The following is a 16,142-nucleotide window of genomic DNA, read 5'->3' as shown; positions in this document are numbered from 1 at the left end:
AGGAGAATATATTAGAGGCAGAACTGTAGAATCATAGAATAGAGAGAAGAAAGGAAGTAGATTTTGCCAGAGAAGTCATCCAAGATTAGTGACTCTGCTGGATTGGAGATTGTTGCAAAGCAGAACAACGAGATGAGAGGAATGGGTGTTGAAGCGAGAATGGAAGAACGCAGGGAAAAGTAAGGTTAGGTCTGAAAACTGAGAAAACTATTTTACCATTAAAAACCTAAAGATTGTGTCATCATAAGAGCGAAAAGGAAAAATCAGCTTATTTTTAAATGATTAAAAGTCTTCTTTACCCTTAAAAAAACCCTAAAATTCCTTTGTTTTGAGGGTAGAAAAGGAAAGTTAATATCTTTTGCTGTGGTGGCGCAATAGTGCTGCAAAAGGCTGTGTTTTGGGCTGCGATGGCTGTGACAGAAAAAATGCTCCGCTATGCCAGATCTGGAGTGGCCGAAGGCTGCTCCGCCATGCACCACCGCTATCACGCACTATTGACAATTATGGATTGAATATGACAACTCCCTAGAAAAGAGGAAAACAGTGGCCTTAATAAGAAACATGGCCAAGAATAGTGAGAGACTGGAACGAGAAATGAAACATGGTTTTCAGCAAAAAGTTTTACAGCAATGGGCAGTGGGCCAATTGGGAATTAACGAATTAGGGTTGCATCTCATTAGGCTCTAGTTAACATGCCGAGAGAGAGAGAGAGAGTACAGTGGAGCAAATATTTATATTAGATGTCATAAATATAAGAATAATTACAAATAATTAGAATATGCTGTTACCCAAATTAACGTAATTACAAGAATACAATCTACCATATTTACAGTATTATTATAATTATATATTTCAAACAATCCCTATACCCAATTGGGTTTTTTATTTTTTATTTTTATTTCATTATTTCTATGTTCTATCCCTATCAATTTGGAGGAGATGAAATGATTGAGCTCTTAAATCTCTTGAGATGGTGCTTTTCATTTTCTGTAATAAACAAAATGGAAGAGTCAAATAATATTAATATTGTTGATATGCCTTCTCCAGGAAGTTAAACACAAAATCCTCTTTCTTGTGGAGATGCTGGAACCTTTTCTTGATCCTGCCATTGCTGTATCAAAAAGCAAAATAGCTTTCGGAGATTTATCTTCTTCATTTCCAGAAAAGCAGGAACATAATTGCAGTACTGCTCTAAATATCATCCGTACTGCTGTACGTAAACCGGCTGTGCTGCCTTCTTTGGAATCAGAATGGAGGCATGGATCTGTGGCTCCCAGGTAATGTGTCACTATGTTGTGTCTTAGCTAAATTATTTTCTTTTCAGGATTGCTTTGGAGTTCATTCGTGTGTGTGTGAACTAGATAGAAAACTAATCTTAAGTTAATTAGAACCTTCAATGCCAAAATAAAAGGCATTTGGATCTCTGATTATTATAATTGATGTTAATGATGACTTAAAACTAACATTACAGGTTTTTTATCCATTCCATGGAGATTTGTTGTTTAATATAACAAAGTTTGTTAGAAACTAATCGGATTTCTTTTCTTGTTTAATGTATTTACCTTTTCCTGCAGTGTGCTTCTCTCAATATTGGAACCACACATGTTATTGCCACCTGATGTTGACCTTTGCAAGTCTGTTTTAAGACCAACCGATCAAGAAAGTGCGTCTATTTCACCTCTTTCCTCTGGTATCAATGGTGGTGGTGTTTTTTCCAAATCAAATAATCAAGATGAGGCAGATGGAAAAACAGATGTTTCAGAAACAGCAGGAAAATTCGATTCTGTTGAAGATCGTAGTCTACTTTTTGCCCCACCAGAGCTGCAGAGTATGACATTGACAAACTTCTCTAATGTTCCTAATCAAAATGGTGCTGTTTCTAACACTGGGGATATGAGCTTGGAATCCAAGCTTGTGACTGAGAAGCACTCAACCCATCATTTTCCTACTAATATCTTTGATGCTGGCCTTGGTGTTGAATACTTCAACCTGCAGGCAGATTATTTTCAACTTCTAAACTACCATGATTGTGAGCTTCGTGCTTCTGAGTTCAGACGCTTGGCTTTAGATTTGCATTCTCAGAATGATGTCACTGTTGAAAGCCATGATGCTGCAATTGATGCTCTGCTGTTAGCAGCAGAATGCCATGTAAATCCTTATTTTATGTTGTCTGTTGGAGCCTCTTCAAAACTTACGGATCTTTTGAATGTTAGTGAATGTAAAATTGTGCAGTCTTGTGATAATGTGGAGTTAAAAGGGGCTTACAAAAAGAATAAACCTCATTTAGAAACAATTGCACATATAGAAAGAAAAAGAGATAAACTTGTTTTTCACATATTGCTTGAGGCTGCAGAATTGGATAGGAATTTTCATTTAAGAGTATCTAATGGGGAAGACAATTTTTATTCTGTTGAAGGTTTTGATGAACCGGTCATAAAGCTGTCTCCCCTTGATGTACAACATGCAGATGCTTTAACCTTGGTTCGACAAAACCAAGCTCTGCTCTGTAACTTTTTGATCCAACGTTTGCAGAGAGACCAAATTTCAATGCATGAAATACTCCTGCAAAGTCTTGTATACTTTTTACATACAGGCACCAAATTATATTGTCCTCCAGAACATGTGATTGATATCATTTTAAAATATGCTGAAGACTTGAACAGGTCGCTGGCATCTTTTCACCAGCAGCTGAAGGATGGTAGTTTGCATTTGACCCAAGAAAGAACACATGGGGTAGAGCGACGCTGGTTATTGCTACAAAGATTGCTAACTGCTGCAAGCAGTGGAGGTGAAGCGGAAAATTTTAGAACTAATGTCCAAAATAATTACCTCTCTGGAAATTTAATTCCTTCTTCAGCATGGATGCAGAGAATCTCTCATTTTTCTAGTTCTTTATACCCTTTGGTTCGATTTCTTGGTTGGATGGCAGTATCTCGCAATGCAAAACAGTATATGAAGGACCAAAATTTCCTTGCATCTGATCTGTCTCAGTTGACAAATTTACTTTCCATTTTTGCGGATGATCTTGCTGTTGTTGATAATATTGTTGACAAAAAGTGTGACGAGATAAAAATTGAGGATTCACAGATTGAACATGCTGCTTCTGCTAAAAGAGAACTTGACCGTGGTAACCAATGTGATGAGGAACGATCTTTCTTTGCAGTATATCCTGAACTCTGGAAGTTCTTTCCTAATATGAAAAGGCAATTCAAATATTTTGGAGAAGCCATTTTGGAGGCTGTTGGTTTGCAGCTGAGATCTGTTTCTTCTGCTCTGGTGCCTGATGTTTTGTGTTGGTTTTCTGAGTTGTGTACATGGCCATTTTCTTTTGCTTCTTCAATTGGAAGTCATAATTTAAAAGGTTATAATGCAAAGAATGCCAGAGCAATAATCCTTTATATACTTGAAGCTATCATAGTTGAACATATGGACGCTATGGTTCCTGAGACACCTAAACTAGTACAAGTTCTTGTGTCACTCTCAAGTTCTGGGTACTGTGATGTGTCATTTCTTGATTCTGTTTTGCGTTTGTTGAAGCCTATCATTTCTTATTCTTTGTCCAAGATCTCTCATGATGAAAAGTTATTGGATGGTGATTCCTGTCTTAACTTTGAGGAATTATGCTTCAGTATTCTTTTCAGTAAACTCAAACAAAAGAATGAGATTGAATGTAGTTCTGAAGATAAAGGATATAATATAGCGCTGGCTATTTTTATTTTGGCTTCAATTTTTCCTTATTTATCTGTTCAATATAGGAGGAAGTTTTTGCAGTCTTTATTGAGTTTGGCAAACTTTTCTGCTTTTGAGCCAACGACTTTTTTCTTTGATTATATCAGTGCATTTCAATGTGTTATGGATAATTGCAAATTACTATTAGTGAATGCATTAACAGGATTTGGTGTTATTCCTCTTCAGCTACCCCCTTTTCCTCATGCAAATGGTGATGGGCTTTCTGAAGATAACTTAAAACCAAATCCATGGTTTCTTAGTGATGTCTGTCACACTTCATGTGAGAATGACACTCACAATGTAGAAAGTAACAACTCTACTGCTGATGTTGATCATTGTGATTTACCTTCTGATGATATAGAAGGCTTTTCTAAGGACATAGAGAGCCTCATTTCTGAGCTTACTCCTGCTATTGAGTGCTGTTGGAATCTTCACCATCAGATAAGCAGAAAATTGACAATAGCATCGGCAGAATGTTTTGTCTTTTCAAAATGTTTGACATCAGTTTCTCAAAAATTTCATAAAGCTGAAGATGATGATCAAAATTCTTCACCGGCTAAATCATCTGACATGTATACACTTCATTGGAGAATTGGTCTTCAAGGCCTTTGTGAAATGATCTTTAAGCTCCAAGAAAGCAGTTGCTGGGAAATTTCTTGCTTGATGCTTGATTGTTTACTTGGAGTACCCTATAGCTTTTGCCTGGATAGTGTGGCAGGCATGATATGTTCTGCAATAAAGAATGTTTCTTACAGTGCACCTAAAATCTCTTGGCGTTTGCGGAGTGATAAGTGGTTGTCTTCTTTAATTGCTAGAGGCATCTATAACAGTCGAGAAAGTGAGGTTCCTTTGATAGATCTATTTTGTTCACTGCTGGGCCATGCTGAACCTGAGCAACGTATTATAGCAATTAAGCATTTGGGAATACTTCTTGGCCAGTGGGCGAATAGAGAAAGGGCAATGATGAATTCTAAAATTTGCATCGACTACATTCCAGATAAGTTAGCTTTATCCGTGCCTGATTATGTTCTGTCTCGTCTGGTTTCTAGTACTTGGGATGAAGTAGTTGTGCTGGCATCATCTGATATATCATTACAAATAAGGGTTCATGCAATGGCACTTCTTTCGAATTACATTCCATTTGCTGAGCGTCGTCACTTGCAATCTTTTCTTGTGGCAGCTGATAATATTTGTTGTTTGCGTAATGCGCAAACATCACAAGATGGTGCCATCCTGCAACTTTCATTAGCACTTATTGCTTATGCCTGCTTGTACTCACCAGCTGAAGATATTTCTATGATTCCTCACAATTTATGGGAAAATGTTGAAACTTTAGGGTCAATAAAACATGGTGCTAATCTTTATCCTTGCCGTATTTGTATGATATAAGCATTATAATTTTGGATTATTTTATACATCTTTTAACTTCATATTTTGTTCTCTATTGTTTTTCTAGATGGAAAGCTTGGAGATCTTGAAAAGAGAACTTGTCAAGTCCTATGTAGATTGAGAGATGAAGGAGATGAGGCCAAAGAGGTATCTTGTGTGAGACTATTCAGTAGTCATTCATGCTAATTTAGACAAAGCACAGTAAATATTTCCCCTGTTCAAAGCATAATTTTATGTTTTATGCCTTTTCTTTTCGCATAATGAATTCCTAAACTATGCTTATATGGAAGGCCCTGAAAGAAGTACTGTCTTCAAATTCTTCAAAGCAGTACGACCCAGATTTTGCTAATACACGTGAATCTATTCTCCAGGTAATATACTTTAAATAACCATGTCATCATTTTCAAGTTTCAGGAAAAACCAAATCTGGTTTGCATCAAAAACGATGATTTTACACATGCAACTTATGTGAGACCACCTATGGGTCTTGTTAATGTGTGATACCAAGTTTAGATCATAGAAGAGTGTATAGCTTCTGGTAAATTTGTTGACATGTGATCTTGAGTCCTGGGTAAAATTGTCGTTTCCAAGTGAATAATTCAAAATTTCTTTTCTTTTTATTGATTATGTTATGGATTTTCCAATTCGTATTTTCAAACTTATGCTTGTTAAAGTTCAACTAAAATTATTTGAAAGTTTTAGAAACTTGAAGCACAATTAACTCTGCACTGCTATTGTGTATATTTTGGTGAAGTATCTGATTCATATTAGAGTCTCATGTGCATGTTGTGAAAATGCTGCCATTTGGATGGAAAGATTGAGTTCAATAAGAGGGAAAATAAGTGTTGCAATCTATTTATATGAAATCTATCCAATTTTTAACGTATTTACACTATTTTCCCCTTGCATGCATTTTGTTCGGTTTTAATAGCCAAATTTTCTATAACTATTTATATCTTGATTTTTAACATAGTTGATTTGCAACAGGTCCTTGGTAACTTAACAGCAGTTCACTCGTACTTTGATTTATTCTCAAGGAAAATTGACCAAGATGATATGGTATGAGTGGTCATTAACCCAATGCATATTCCGAAACTTATCTGATTTGTTACATATAGTTGAGTATTTTCTAGGAGCTTGAGGAGGCTGAGTTGGAGCTAGACATTATACAGAAGGAACAAGCATTACCAGGACAAATGGATGATTCCGTAGATTTGAATCAGACTCCAAGTCTACACTGTAAGTGCTTTTTCGTCTCTATGGCACATATTGATTCTTGTAACCAACACAAGTTTTTTTACAGTTGTTTTATTATCAAGTAGTAACTTCTTCGCTGTTTTTGCTGCTCAAAATCTGTCACCTCACCTCAAATTTGTGTATTTTATAAATTTGAACTTTACAATTACAGCCTACAGAAAAGATGCCTCAAGGATTCAGCAAATCAGAGAGTGCATACGTACCCTGTAAGTGGTTGTATCTTTCTCTTTTCAAGAATTGATAGACAATTCCTGGAAAAGAATGCATAAAATTTTCTTACTCACTTTGACTATATCTTTGAGTGTGTTCTTCATGCATTGGTTGGTTTAGAGGATGTTGCAAGTTTGTAAGTATGAACCATTCTATAAACCTCCCATGGGATAGCATGCCTCTATGTTAAAGGTTATTGTTTCTCCATGAAATTAGTATATCTCTTATTTGCCTCATCCTTTTCTCTTCTTTTTGTGCAACCTTTTCTATAGTTTGGCTACTTTCTTCTCGATGCATAATTTATTTAGTTGCCAGCATGGTCTGGGTTTACTGTCACTTCTGTTTTTTATTTGTGTTGAATAACAAATGTTTCTTATTATGTTGTTACTTGTCAGAGAAAAGTCCAAGCTTAAAGAAGATATTGTAGCCCGTAGGCAAAAGAAACTACTTTTGAGACATGCCCGTCAAAAATATTTGGAAGAAGAAGCTTTACGGGAAGCAGAACTTCTGCAAGAACTTGATAGGTTTTAGCTCATTATTGAGGATTTTGATGCTTGTTCTTATGTTGTTTTGATTGTTTGTACTGGAAGCTGAGCATTTTCCAATTATTCAATAGGGAGAGATCAGCCGAAATGGAAAAAGAGCTGGAGAGACAAAGATTGCTGGAAATAGAGCGTGCTAAAACAAGGGAACTGCGTCACAATCTTGATATGGAGAAGGAGAGGCAAACACAGGTAATCACACACTAAAATCTGAATAAAGAAACAGAAAATCTCAATGTGCTTAGTCCTGCCACAGAAGATGCAATTTTAAGTCATTTGTATGCTATTTCAATTGCTCAATGGTGAGTTGATCAAAATCAGTGATAAAAATGTCCTCCAGATAAACAAGGTACATGTATTGATTGTAGATTTGTGTGAAAACACAGAACAGTCCTGAAGAAATCCCAAGTATAATTGAACATATTGAACATGATGTACAAGTACAACCTCTAATTTCAGGAAAATAGGAAACCATGAAACATATCAATCAAATCATAATTATTCACAACAAATATGCAGCCCCTAATTTTTTCCCCAAGTGGAATTCTAGCAACACATTCTCTCCAACATGTTCTTTTCCCTTATTAGAAAATAGAAACTTGAAAAAAAAAAGGGAACAGAATATTATGTGAATAATATTAGAATTGCTTAATTAATTGAGAGCCTGTACAAAATACATTTATATAGACTACTAGTCTCCTAATTAAGGAAATAAGAATTGTACAAATCAAATCAGCCAAATCTATCCTTAATTACAGAACAAATCTCCTAATTATAACAAATCTCCTAATTATCTTTTACAACACTCCCCCTCAAGCTGGTGAATGTATATCTGTCATTCCCAGCTTGCACGTAAGATCTTTAAACTGTTCGGTGGGAAGTCCCTTGGTGAACATGTCCGCCAACTGCAGTCTTGAAGGAATGTACTCAGTGGCTATAAGACTGCTGTCCAATTTTTCCTTAGTGAAATGTCAGTCTATCTCTATGTACTTTGTCCGATCATGTTGAACTGGATTATGCGCAATGTTGATGGCTGATTTATTATCACAAACCAGTCTCATGGGAGCTTCATACTTTATTTTGAGGTCAGCAAGTATTATCTTCATCCATAACAGTTCACAGACCCCTTGTGCCATAGCTTCAAATTCTGCCTCTGCACTTGATCTTGCAACCACATTTTGCTTCTTGCTCCTCCATGTCACCAAATTTTCACCCAAGAACATTCAATATCCTGTAGTGGACCTCCTATCAACAACTGATCCTGCATAGTCAGCATTGGTATACACTTCCATGGATATGTTTCCCTCCTTTTTAAATAGCAATCATTTCCCTGGAGAGGCCTTCAAGTACTGAATAATTTTATTTACTGCCTACAAGTGTCTTTCTCTTGGATCATGCATGAATTGACTAATTACACTAACTGCATGGGCTATGTCTGGCCTGGTGTGGGATAGATAAATGAGCTTTCCAACAAGTCTCTGGTACTGTGTCTTATCCACCTTTGGGCTTCCATCATCATTTCCAATTCTATGGTTTTGTTCTATGGGTGTTCCAATGATCTTACAACCCAACTTACCAGTCTCTTTAAGAAGATCAAGAATGCATTTCCTTTGGGAAATAAAAATACCCTGTCTGGAGTATCCAACTTCTATCCCAAGGAAGTATTTTAGCTTACCGAGATCCTTCATCTCAAATTGAGCAGCCAACTTCTCCCTCAAATTCTGTTTTTCCATTTCATCGTCTCCTGCAATAATCATATCATCCACATAGACTAAAAGCAGAGTGAGTTTGCCGTCTTGTGAGTGTTTTATGAAGAGAGTATGATCACTTTAGCTTTGTTTGTACCCTAGAGATACCATGGCCTGAGGGAAACTCCCAAATCAGGCCCAAGGTGACTGTTTGTGGCCATACAAGACTTTCTTTAATTTGTAAACCTTACTTCCTCCACCAGCAACACCATATTCAGGTGGAATCTCCATGTATACTTCATCTAAGCTTCCATGTAGGAAGGCATTTTTAACATCGAACTGATGCATCTCCCAACCAAAGTATGCTGCCAAGGAGAGGATAATTCTGACTGTGTTCATTTTTGCCACTGGAGCAAAAGTCTCGTCATAATCAATCCCATAGGTTTGGGTGTATCCTTTTGCAACCAGCCTCACTCTATACCTGTCTAGTGTGCCATCCGAGTGATACTTAACAGTATATATCCACCGACAACCCACTGCTTTCTTATCCTTTGGTCTCTCTACAATCTCCCAAGTCTCACTCCTTTCCAATGCACCCATTTCATCATTCATGGCTTGAACCCAGTTCTTATCCTTTAAGGCTTCTTGTACTGATGTAGGGATTATAATAGAATCAATAGCTGAAATAAAACTTTGGTGCTGCATAGAAAGATTTTTAGTAGACACAAATTGGGATATAGGATATTTGGCACAAGATCTTTTTCCTTTTCTTAAAGCAATTGGTAAATTATCTGGGTTAAGATCACAAGAGATATTTAAGATGTCCTCAAGATTATGAGTTCTTACCTCTGGTTCGGACAATTGTAGTTGCTGTTCGACCAAGTCGGGTTTTTCTCTTCGCTGATATTGAATCCCAAAACGTCTAACTTCATTATTCTGCATTGGTCCAGGATCTTTGTCATCCTCCAGAAGAGTGGAATTTTGCAACTAAGGAATAGATGACAACTCAAGGAACTCAGCTTCTTCTAGGTTACTCTCCCCTTGATGCTGAGTACTAGTGAAGAAAGGTTCTGTTTCATGAAATGTGACATCCTTGGAGACATAGACACGACGACTTTGGGGTTGATAACATTTGTATCCCTTTTTGTTTGAGGCATAACCTATGAAGACACATTTGATAGCCCGAGGATCTAACTTTCTCCGATGAGTGCTATGAACATGGACAAAAACTGAACAACCAAAGACACGATTTTGGAGGCTGGTCATAATGGGGTTAGAAGGATAGAATGCGGTCATGACTTTAACAGGACTAACACCATCAAGAACACGAGAGGGCAATCTATTGATTAAATATGTGACAGTGAGAACAGCTTCCCCCCAGTAAGACTTAGGGACAGACATTTGGAAGATTAATACTTTAGTAACCTCAAGGAGATGACGATTTTTTCTTTCTACAACCCTATTTTGTTGGGGGGTGTCCACACAGGTTAACTCATGAATAACTCCTTTTTCTTTAAGGAAATTGGAGAGATTTTGATTTACATACTCTCTCCCATTATCAGAACGCAATCTTTTAATAGGACTCCCAAACTGTATTTGAACCATTTGATAAAAATTAACAAACAGCTGGAAAGCTTCAGACTTATCTTTCATGAAGAAAATTCAGGTAACCTGTGTACAGTCATCAATAGAAGAAACATACCACTTGGCATCAGAAATATTAGGAGTAGATGCAGGCTCCCACACATCCGAATGAACAAGATCAAAAGGTTTTGAACTTTTATTATTACTGGGAAGAAAAATTGTTCGATGATGTTTAGCAAATTGACAGACATCACAATGAAAGGACTCAACTGACACTTTTGTAAACAAAAAAGGAAATAATGACTGAAGAACACTAAAAGGAGGATGCCCAAGACGCCTGCGCTGAAGCCATATCTGGGAGGAAGACTAAGATTCTGAACTCATTTGATTGCTAAATGTGAGTGCCTGTTGTTTGGTGCACTCTTTACTGTCTTCATGCTGCAGGTAATATAACCCGCCCTGCTCTTTAGCAATTCCAATCGTCCTTTCCGTGGCAAGATCTTGAAAAACACAATGGGAGTGGAAAAAAGTAACTGCACAGTTTAAGTCTTGGGTGATCTTATGAATAGACAAGAGGCTGTTAGATAGTTGTAGAACATGAAGCACATTTTTAAAAAAAAGGGAAGATTGAAGTTGAATGTTGCCACAACCAGTAACAAGGGTATGAGAACCATTAGCAATAGTGATATGTTGGTTACCAGATGAAATGGAATAGGATGAAAAATAAGGAGAATGAGGTGTCATATGATCAGTAGAACTAGAGTCTATAATCCAGATATTCTCAGTATCAGAACCCTTAAAGGATAAGAAGCTAGAACTCTTACCAGTCATGGTTAAGGAACAAGAACTAGATGTCTTATTAAGAGAGTCCATAAGAGTCCTTAGGCATTCCAACTCTGCTTTGCTGAGAGCTAGTACCTCATTTTCTGCTATTTGGGCAGATGGGACAGTTTCATAGTCAGATGCCACCTGATTAGCACATCGTTGTGTAAGCCCTTTGAACCCTCCAGTTCGCTCAAGAACCTTCTCCTTGCCATGGAACTTAAAACATGTCTCCTTAGTGTGGCCCGTCTTCCTACAATAACTACACCTATCTTCACGACTAGCTTTTATTGGTGGCCTTCCAAATGAAGAGCCTTTTATAGGACCCTTGCCACTAACTAAGGCTGAACCATCCATAGAACTCTTGTTCGTAGCCAAGGCTGAACCATCAATAGAACTGCCCCCCTTCCAGCATAACTGACCTCCAAGTTTCTTCACCTCGTACAATGTGAAACACCTCTGAGAGAGAAGGAAGTTCATTCTTGTCCAAAATTTGAACCTGAATTGGTTCAAACTCTAAGTTTAGTCCATGCAGGAACTTAAAGATTAGCACCTTTTCTAGGAATGCTGTCAGTGTGTTTGAATTAGCTGTACACTCCATTTTCAGATTCTGATACTGGTCCAACTCAATCCACAAACCATTCAATGTTCTGTAGTAATCTGTTACTGAAAGACTCCCTTGTTTGGTATTAAAGATCTTACTCTCTATTTCATAACATGTTGCAGTATCCTTCTTCATAGAATACGTCTTTCTAAGGTTCTCCCAAATTTCCTTTGCATTGGAGAAAAACATGCAATTCCGACTGATCTCCGGTGTCATAGAATGCCACAGTCAAGTCATGATTAGAGAGTCTTCATCATTCTAAACTTCATATTTTGGGTCCATTTTGGCTGGATGGTCTCCTTCAATGTGACTCAACTTCTTCTGTCCCTTGAGGGTTGTGCGAACCAACTGAGCCCACTGTAAATAGTTTCGCCCATCAAGGTGATAAGAGTCTTGCAGAACCTGTAGATCGTTGGTATTCAAAACAGGGGCTGTCTTGTCTTCAGACATATTGGGAGAATGAAAAAATGCAGAAACAAAAATTTGATGAATAGTACCGCGTTTGAACAGTAACCGCTTAACGTAGAATCTTCTAACAGTACTTAAAAGAGGCTGTATTAAGATGAAACGACCCTTGGAACAGAATCAAGAATGGTCTGCAACCAAGTCTGTGGTGGTTCGGTAAAAAACGGCGGCTGGGAAGGTGGCGCATGACGTACACGTGCCAGAGACAGAACCAACGATTGACGGGGGGTAGGCCAACCTTGAAGAGTCACTCCCTCCTGGTGTGTTTTTGGTTGGGTCCGCAGTGGTCAGTAGCGGACTGTGATGGACGGTGCTAACGTGCGCAGATTTGCAACAATGAAGGCTGCCTAGAAGATGCGGAAGCAGAGCTCCCTAGATCGGGAGCGGGAGCTCTGATACCAACTTGAAAAAAAAAAAGGAACAGAATATTATGTGAATAATATTAGAATTGCTTAATTAACTGAGAGCCTGTACAAAATACATTTATATAGACTACTAGTCTCCTAATTAAGGAAATAAGAATTGTACAAATCAAATCAGCCAAATCTATCCTTAATTACATAACAAATCTCCTAATTATATTTTACAACATAGAACGATCAACTTCATTGAGTCATGCCAGGTTTGAATGATAATGCTGAGGAGGAAAAACTAAGATTTGGGTAGACTACTTTAAGCCATGTAGAGATTTATATAGTTTGCAGTTTGCACACAATTACATACTCCTCCTGAGCAGTAAATCTTTAGGTTGTTGCACTACATAAACTCCCATTTAAATCACCATGCAAGGATTTCTTGAGTCCAAGTTAATGAAGAGAGCGATGTCAAATAGCAACCATATTTAACAATTTGTGATGTGTGATACATTTATTAAATCTCCCATTGAGGAACAGTATTCCTTATAAGTTCCAGGTGGAATAAGTCCAGTGCTATCCTTAAGGATCACGTTATTGGTATCCTGTAGAGGGTGTAGCATCCCTGCAGTTTTTTTTGTCACCAAATTCCATTCTTTTCAGCTCCAGGATGTTGCCTTAGAAAATTTCTTTCTCCCTCAATCAAAGAAAATTAGCATAAGCCAAAATGTGCAGCATCTTTAAGTTGAGGAGGATTGGAAAAATATTAGTATGTTTTTCTGCTTCAGGGCTTTTAAAATAATAATACCTCTTCATTTATATGCAGAGAGAACTTCAGCGTGAAATAGAGCAAGCAGAATCAGGGCTTCGGCCATCTCGGCGTGATTTCCCTTCTTCCTCTCACAGTAGGTAAGCAGTTATAGTGTTGTATGTTCCACGCTACTTTTTCCCTGCAATGAACGTTCTGGTTTTGAATGATTTTTATTCTCTATTCTGCTGGAAAGGACAGATGTATTTTGTGCTTTTTTCTCTGGGTTTTGTTTTTGCTTCATGTGGTTTTTGTCTTGTAGTCGACCTAGGGATAGATTTCGAGAAAGAGAAAATGGAAGATCTGGTAATGAAGGGAGTACTAGAGTTGGCGGTGGAAGCTTACAGCCTGAAATTCCTTCTACTAGTTCATCAATGGCAGCCTCACCAACTATAGTTCTTTCTGGATCTCGGACATTCTCAGGCCAGCTGCCTACTATCTTACAGTCACGTGATAGACAGGATGACAGTGGCAGCACATATGAAGAAAATGTTGATGGAAGCAAGGACTCTGGGGATACCAGTAGCATTGGAGATCCAGAATTAGCATCTGCTTTTGATGCCCAGTCTAGTGGATACGGGTCTCAAAGGCATGGTTCAAGAGGAAGCAAGTCAAGGCAACTTGGAGAACGTAGAGACAGAGACAACAGACGCGAAGGGAAGTGGGAAAGGAAACATTCATAGTTAATGAGCAAGGAGTGAGCATTGTATATATATATATATATATATATATATATACACATGCACGGAGAGCAGCACCTCTATTGCCTCCCAACAAAACCAAACCCTTGGAATGGATATTTGCTGTAGAACTTGAATTTGGAGAATTCTATGCAGAAACGTGGGGAGCATAACCTTCTGGATCTGCTACAGGGTGAACAATGTTGTAGATTGACTAGATTCTTATGGATGGCTGAAGTAGATGCTGGTCCATTTCTGTCCAATAGTGTGGATGGCAGTCTAACAGATGATTCACATGGCTGTATACAAGACAATTTAATTATTTTTATTTTCTTTGCATCATTAAATCTTTCCTTTAGCCAATGTAATCAATTGAAATTTGATTAAATGACTTTGAAGTTTACTGAGTGACAATTATTTTTCATCTATTGAAAAAATAGATCCTAGAAATGAAAAATTTTAAGTATTGGAATTTGTAATTATTTTGATTGATCATTTTCAATTAATTAGATATTGGAGTATCAATGACATCATAAAATTACGCCCAAAAAATAACCTTAGACAATCCAGCCAAGAAAAGACCAATCATTTTATCTTTTGGTTTGAAAATTTTAAAGGTTAGTTTTATCCCTATTTTGTTAAGAGCCGAAGTAGCCTAGGGATTGGCACGTTTAATCCCTCGTATACTTGATTGTGAATTCTTTATCTTCATTTAATAATATGGCTATCGTCTCTTTAAGCAAATTAGACGTGTTTGAACTATGAAGATAAGCACTGTCTGTTTTCGGTAATAGAACGGAAATTTTGCTACTTTTTAATGCTTTTGACGAAATACGTGTTTTCAGAATGTTACTGGCAAGTAGAAGACGTAATTGTTAGCCCTTGTTCGACCCAACTGAGAGTGTAAAACTAATAATTTTTTAAAATGCAAAGACTAAAATAAAAATAATTTTGTGAGGACTAAGATAACAATATGTCAAACGAAGTTTTCATAAAATTATCTTTTTTTACTGTTTAGAAAATGCCATTGAAACAGTTTTTTATTTTTTACTTTTTTTTTGCTCAATTATTGTATGAATTCCATTAAATTACTTAAACAATTAGGTCCTTAATCGGTAATAGAAACTATCTAAACTACTAATGGGTAAATATCACAGTACACATTTTAACATTTATATAATATGAGTAGATATATTGTCTACACAATAAAAGTATCATTAGTCATTACTCATTTCATTAACTTAATTTGCCAAGAATAATCATATCATCACTTGAGTTAATGTTAATCACCACAAATTTACTTTTAGTGAACTCGTAAAATAAGATATTGTTTCCATAAGACATCAGGGTTGAGTACTGAACTAGGAAAGTAATCAAAGTATTGATTGTATATAGACTAGAGATTTTGCAAGAATTAAGAAAAAACTAAACAAACATGGGTCTTACTTAATCAACTAATTGGGGGCTGATATTCACTTCTGAAGGTAAATTACCTTATTATAATTTTCTTCAATTTTTTTTAGTTAAAAACATGTTAAAACTAAACTTAATCATACTTTTGTGATATTATGTTAATTGGAAATTGTTAAGCTCTTCAATAATTCATTAGCCTCAAAGGGTAGCCTGTTTATAGAAAGTAAATTCCTAGATTTAATTATTAGATGTTTTAATATTGGAAAAGTGTTAACTTTAACTCTCAAGGTAAAAAGTAACTAAAAGTAATTTTTTTTTACAAAAAATTCAAATATTTATTACATTAAAGATATACAAATATAATAAGTGCTTTATTGGGAAAGAGATCCTCTGCATTCACTTTCCCACTGTAGATTATCTCAACCATTAAATTTACATAATAATATAAAATTTTATAAAATAATATCTATTAATAATATATATATATATATATATATATATATGAATAAATTTGAATGGGCAAGAGATCCTCATCCGCTTTATTTTTCAATTAAAAAAAACTTATTGTTATTAGTAGTTGTTAGTTGAGTTCTGTGTA

At 36.5% G+C, this 16,142-nt stretch overlaps 1 protein-coding gene across 7 annotated transcripts in view; it reads left to right on the top strand.

Annotated features, from left to right (window-relative positions):
• LOC113849198 overlaps positions 1-14,578 on the top strand; it is a 32,974-nt gene extending 18,396 nt beyond the window's left edge. For 3 of the 7 annotated variants that reach the window (XM_027478914.1, XM_027478916.1, XM_027478917.1), the window contains 11 exons: positions 1,048-1,277; positions 1,575-5,080; positions 5,186-5,265; positions 5,409-5,489; positions 6,106-6,177; positions 6,252-6,357; positions 6,527-6,581; positions 6,981-7,109; positions 7,202-7,319; positions 13,470-13,552; positions 13,714-14,578. In XM_027478914.1, coding sequence (XP_027334715.1) covers positions 1,048-1,277; positions 1,575-5,080; positions 5,186-5,265; positions 5,409-5,489; positions 6,106-6,177; positions 6,252-6,357; positions 6,527-6,581; positions 6,981-7,109; positions 7,202-7,319; positions 13,470-13,552; positions 13,714-14,134 — 4,881 coding nt within the window. In that variant the 3' untranslated portion in view covers positions 14,135-14,578. Of the gene's footprint in view, positions 1-1,047; positions 1,278-1,574; positions 5,081-5,185; positions 5,266-5,408; positions 5,490-6,091; positions 6,178-6,236; positions 6,358-6,526; positions 6,582-6,980; positions 7,110-7,201; positions 7,320-13,306; positions 13,436-13,469; positions 13,553-13,713 lie in introns of those variants that run through there. The other 4 variants (XM_027478915.1, XR_003502082.1, XR_003502083.1 and 1 more) reach the window with 4 other exon arrangements.
• The last annotated feature ends 1,564 nt before the right edge of the window (positions 14,579-16,142 follow it).

The sequence above is a fragment of the Abrus precatorius genome, unplaced genomic scaffold (genome assembly GCF_003935025.1).
Source record: "Abrus precatorius isolate BTA unplaced genomic scaffold, Abrus_2018 Scaffold9, whole genome shotgun sequence".
Taxonomy (NCBI): domain Eukaryota; kingdom Viridiplantae; phylum Streptophyta; class Magnoliopsida; order Fabales; family Fabaceae; genus Abrus; species Abrus precatorius.
The sequence above is the reverse complement of the archived record's forward strand: the minus strand, read 5'-3'. Positions and strand labels throughout refer to the sequence as shown.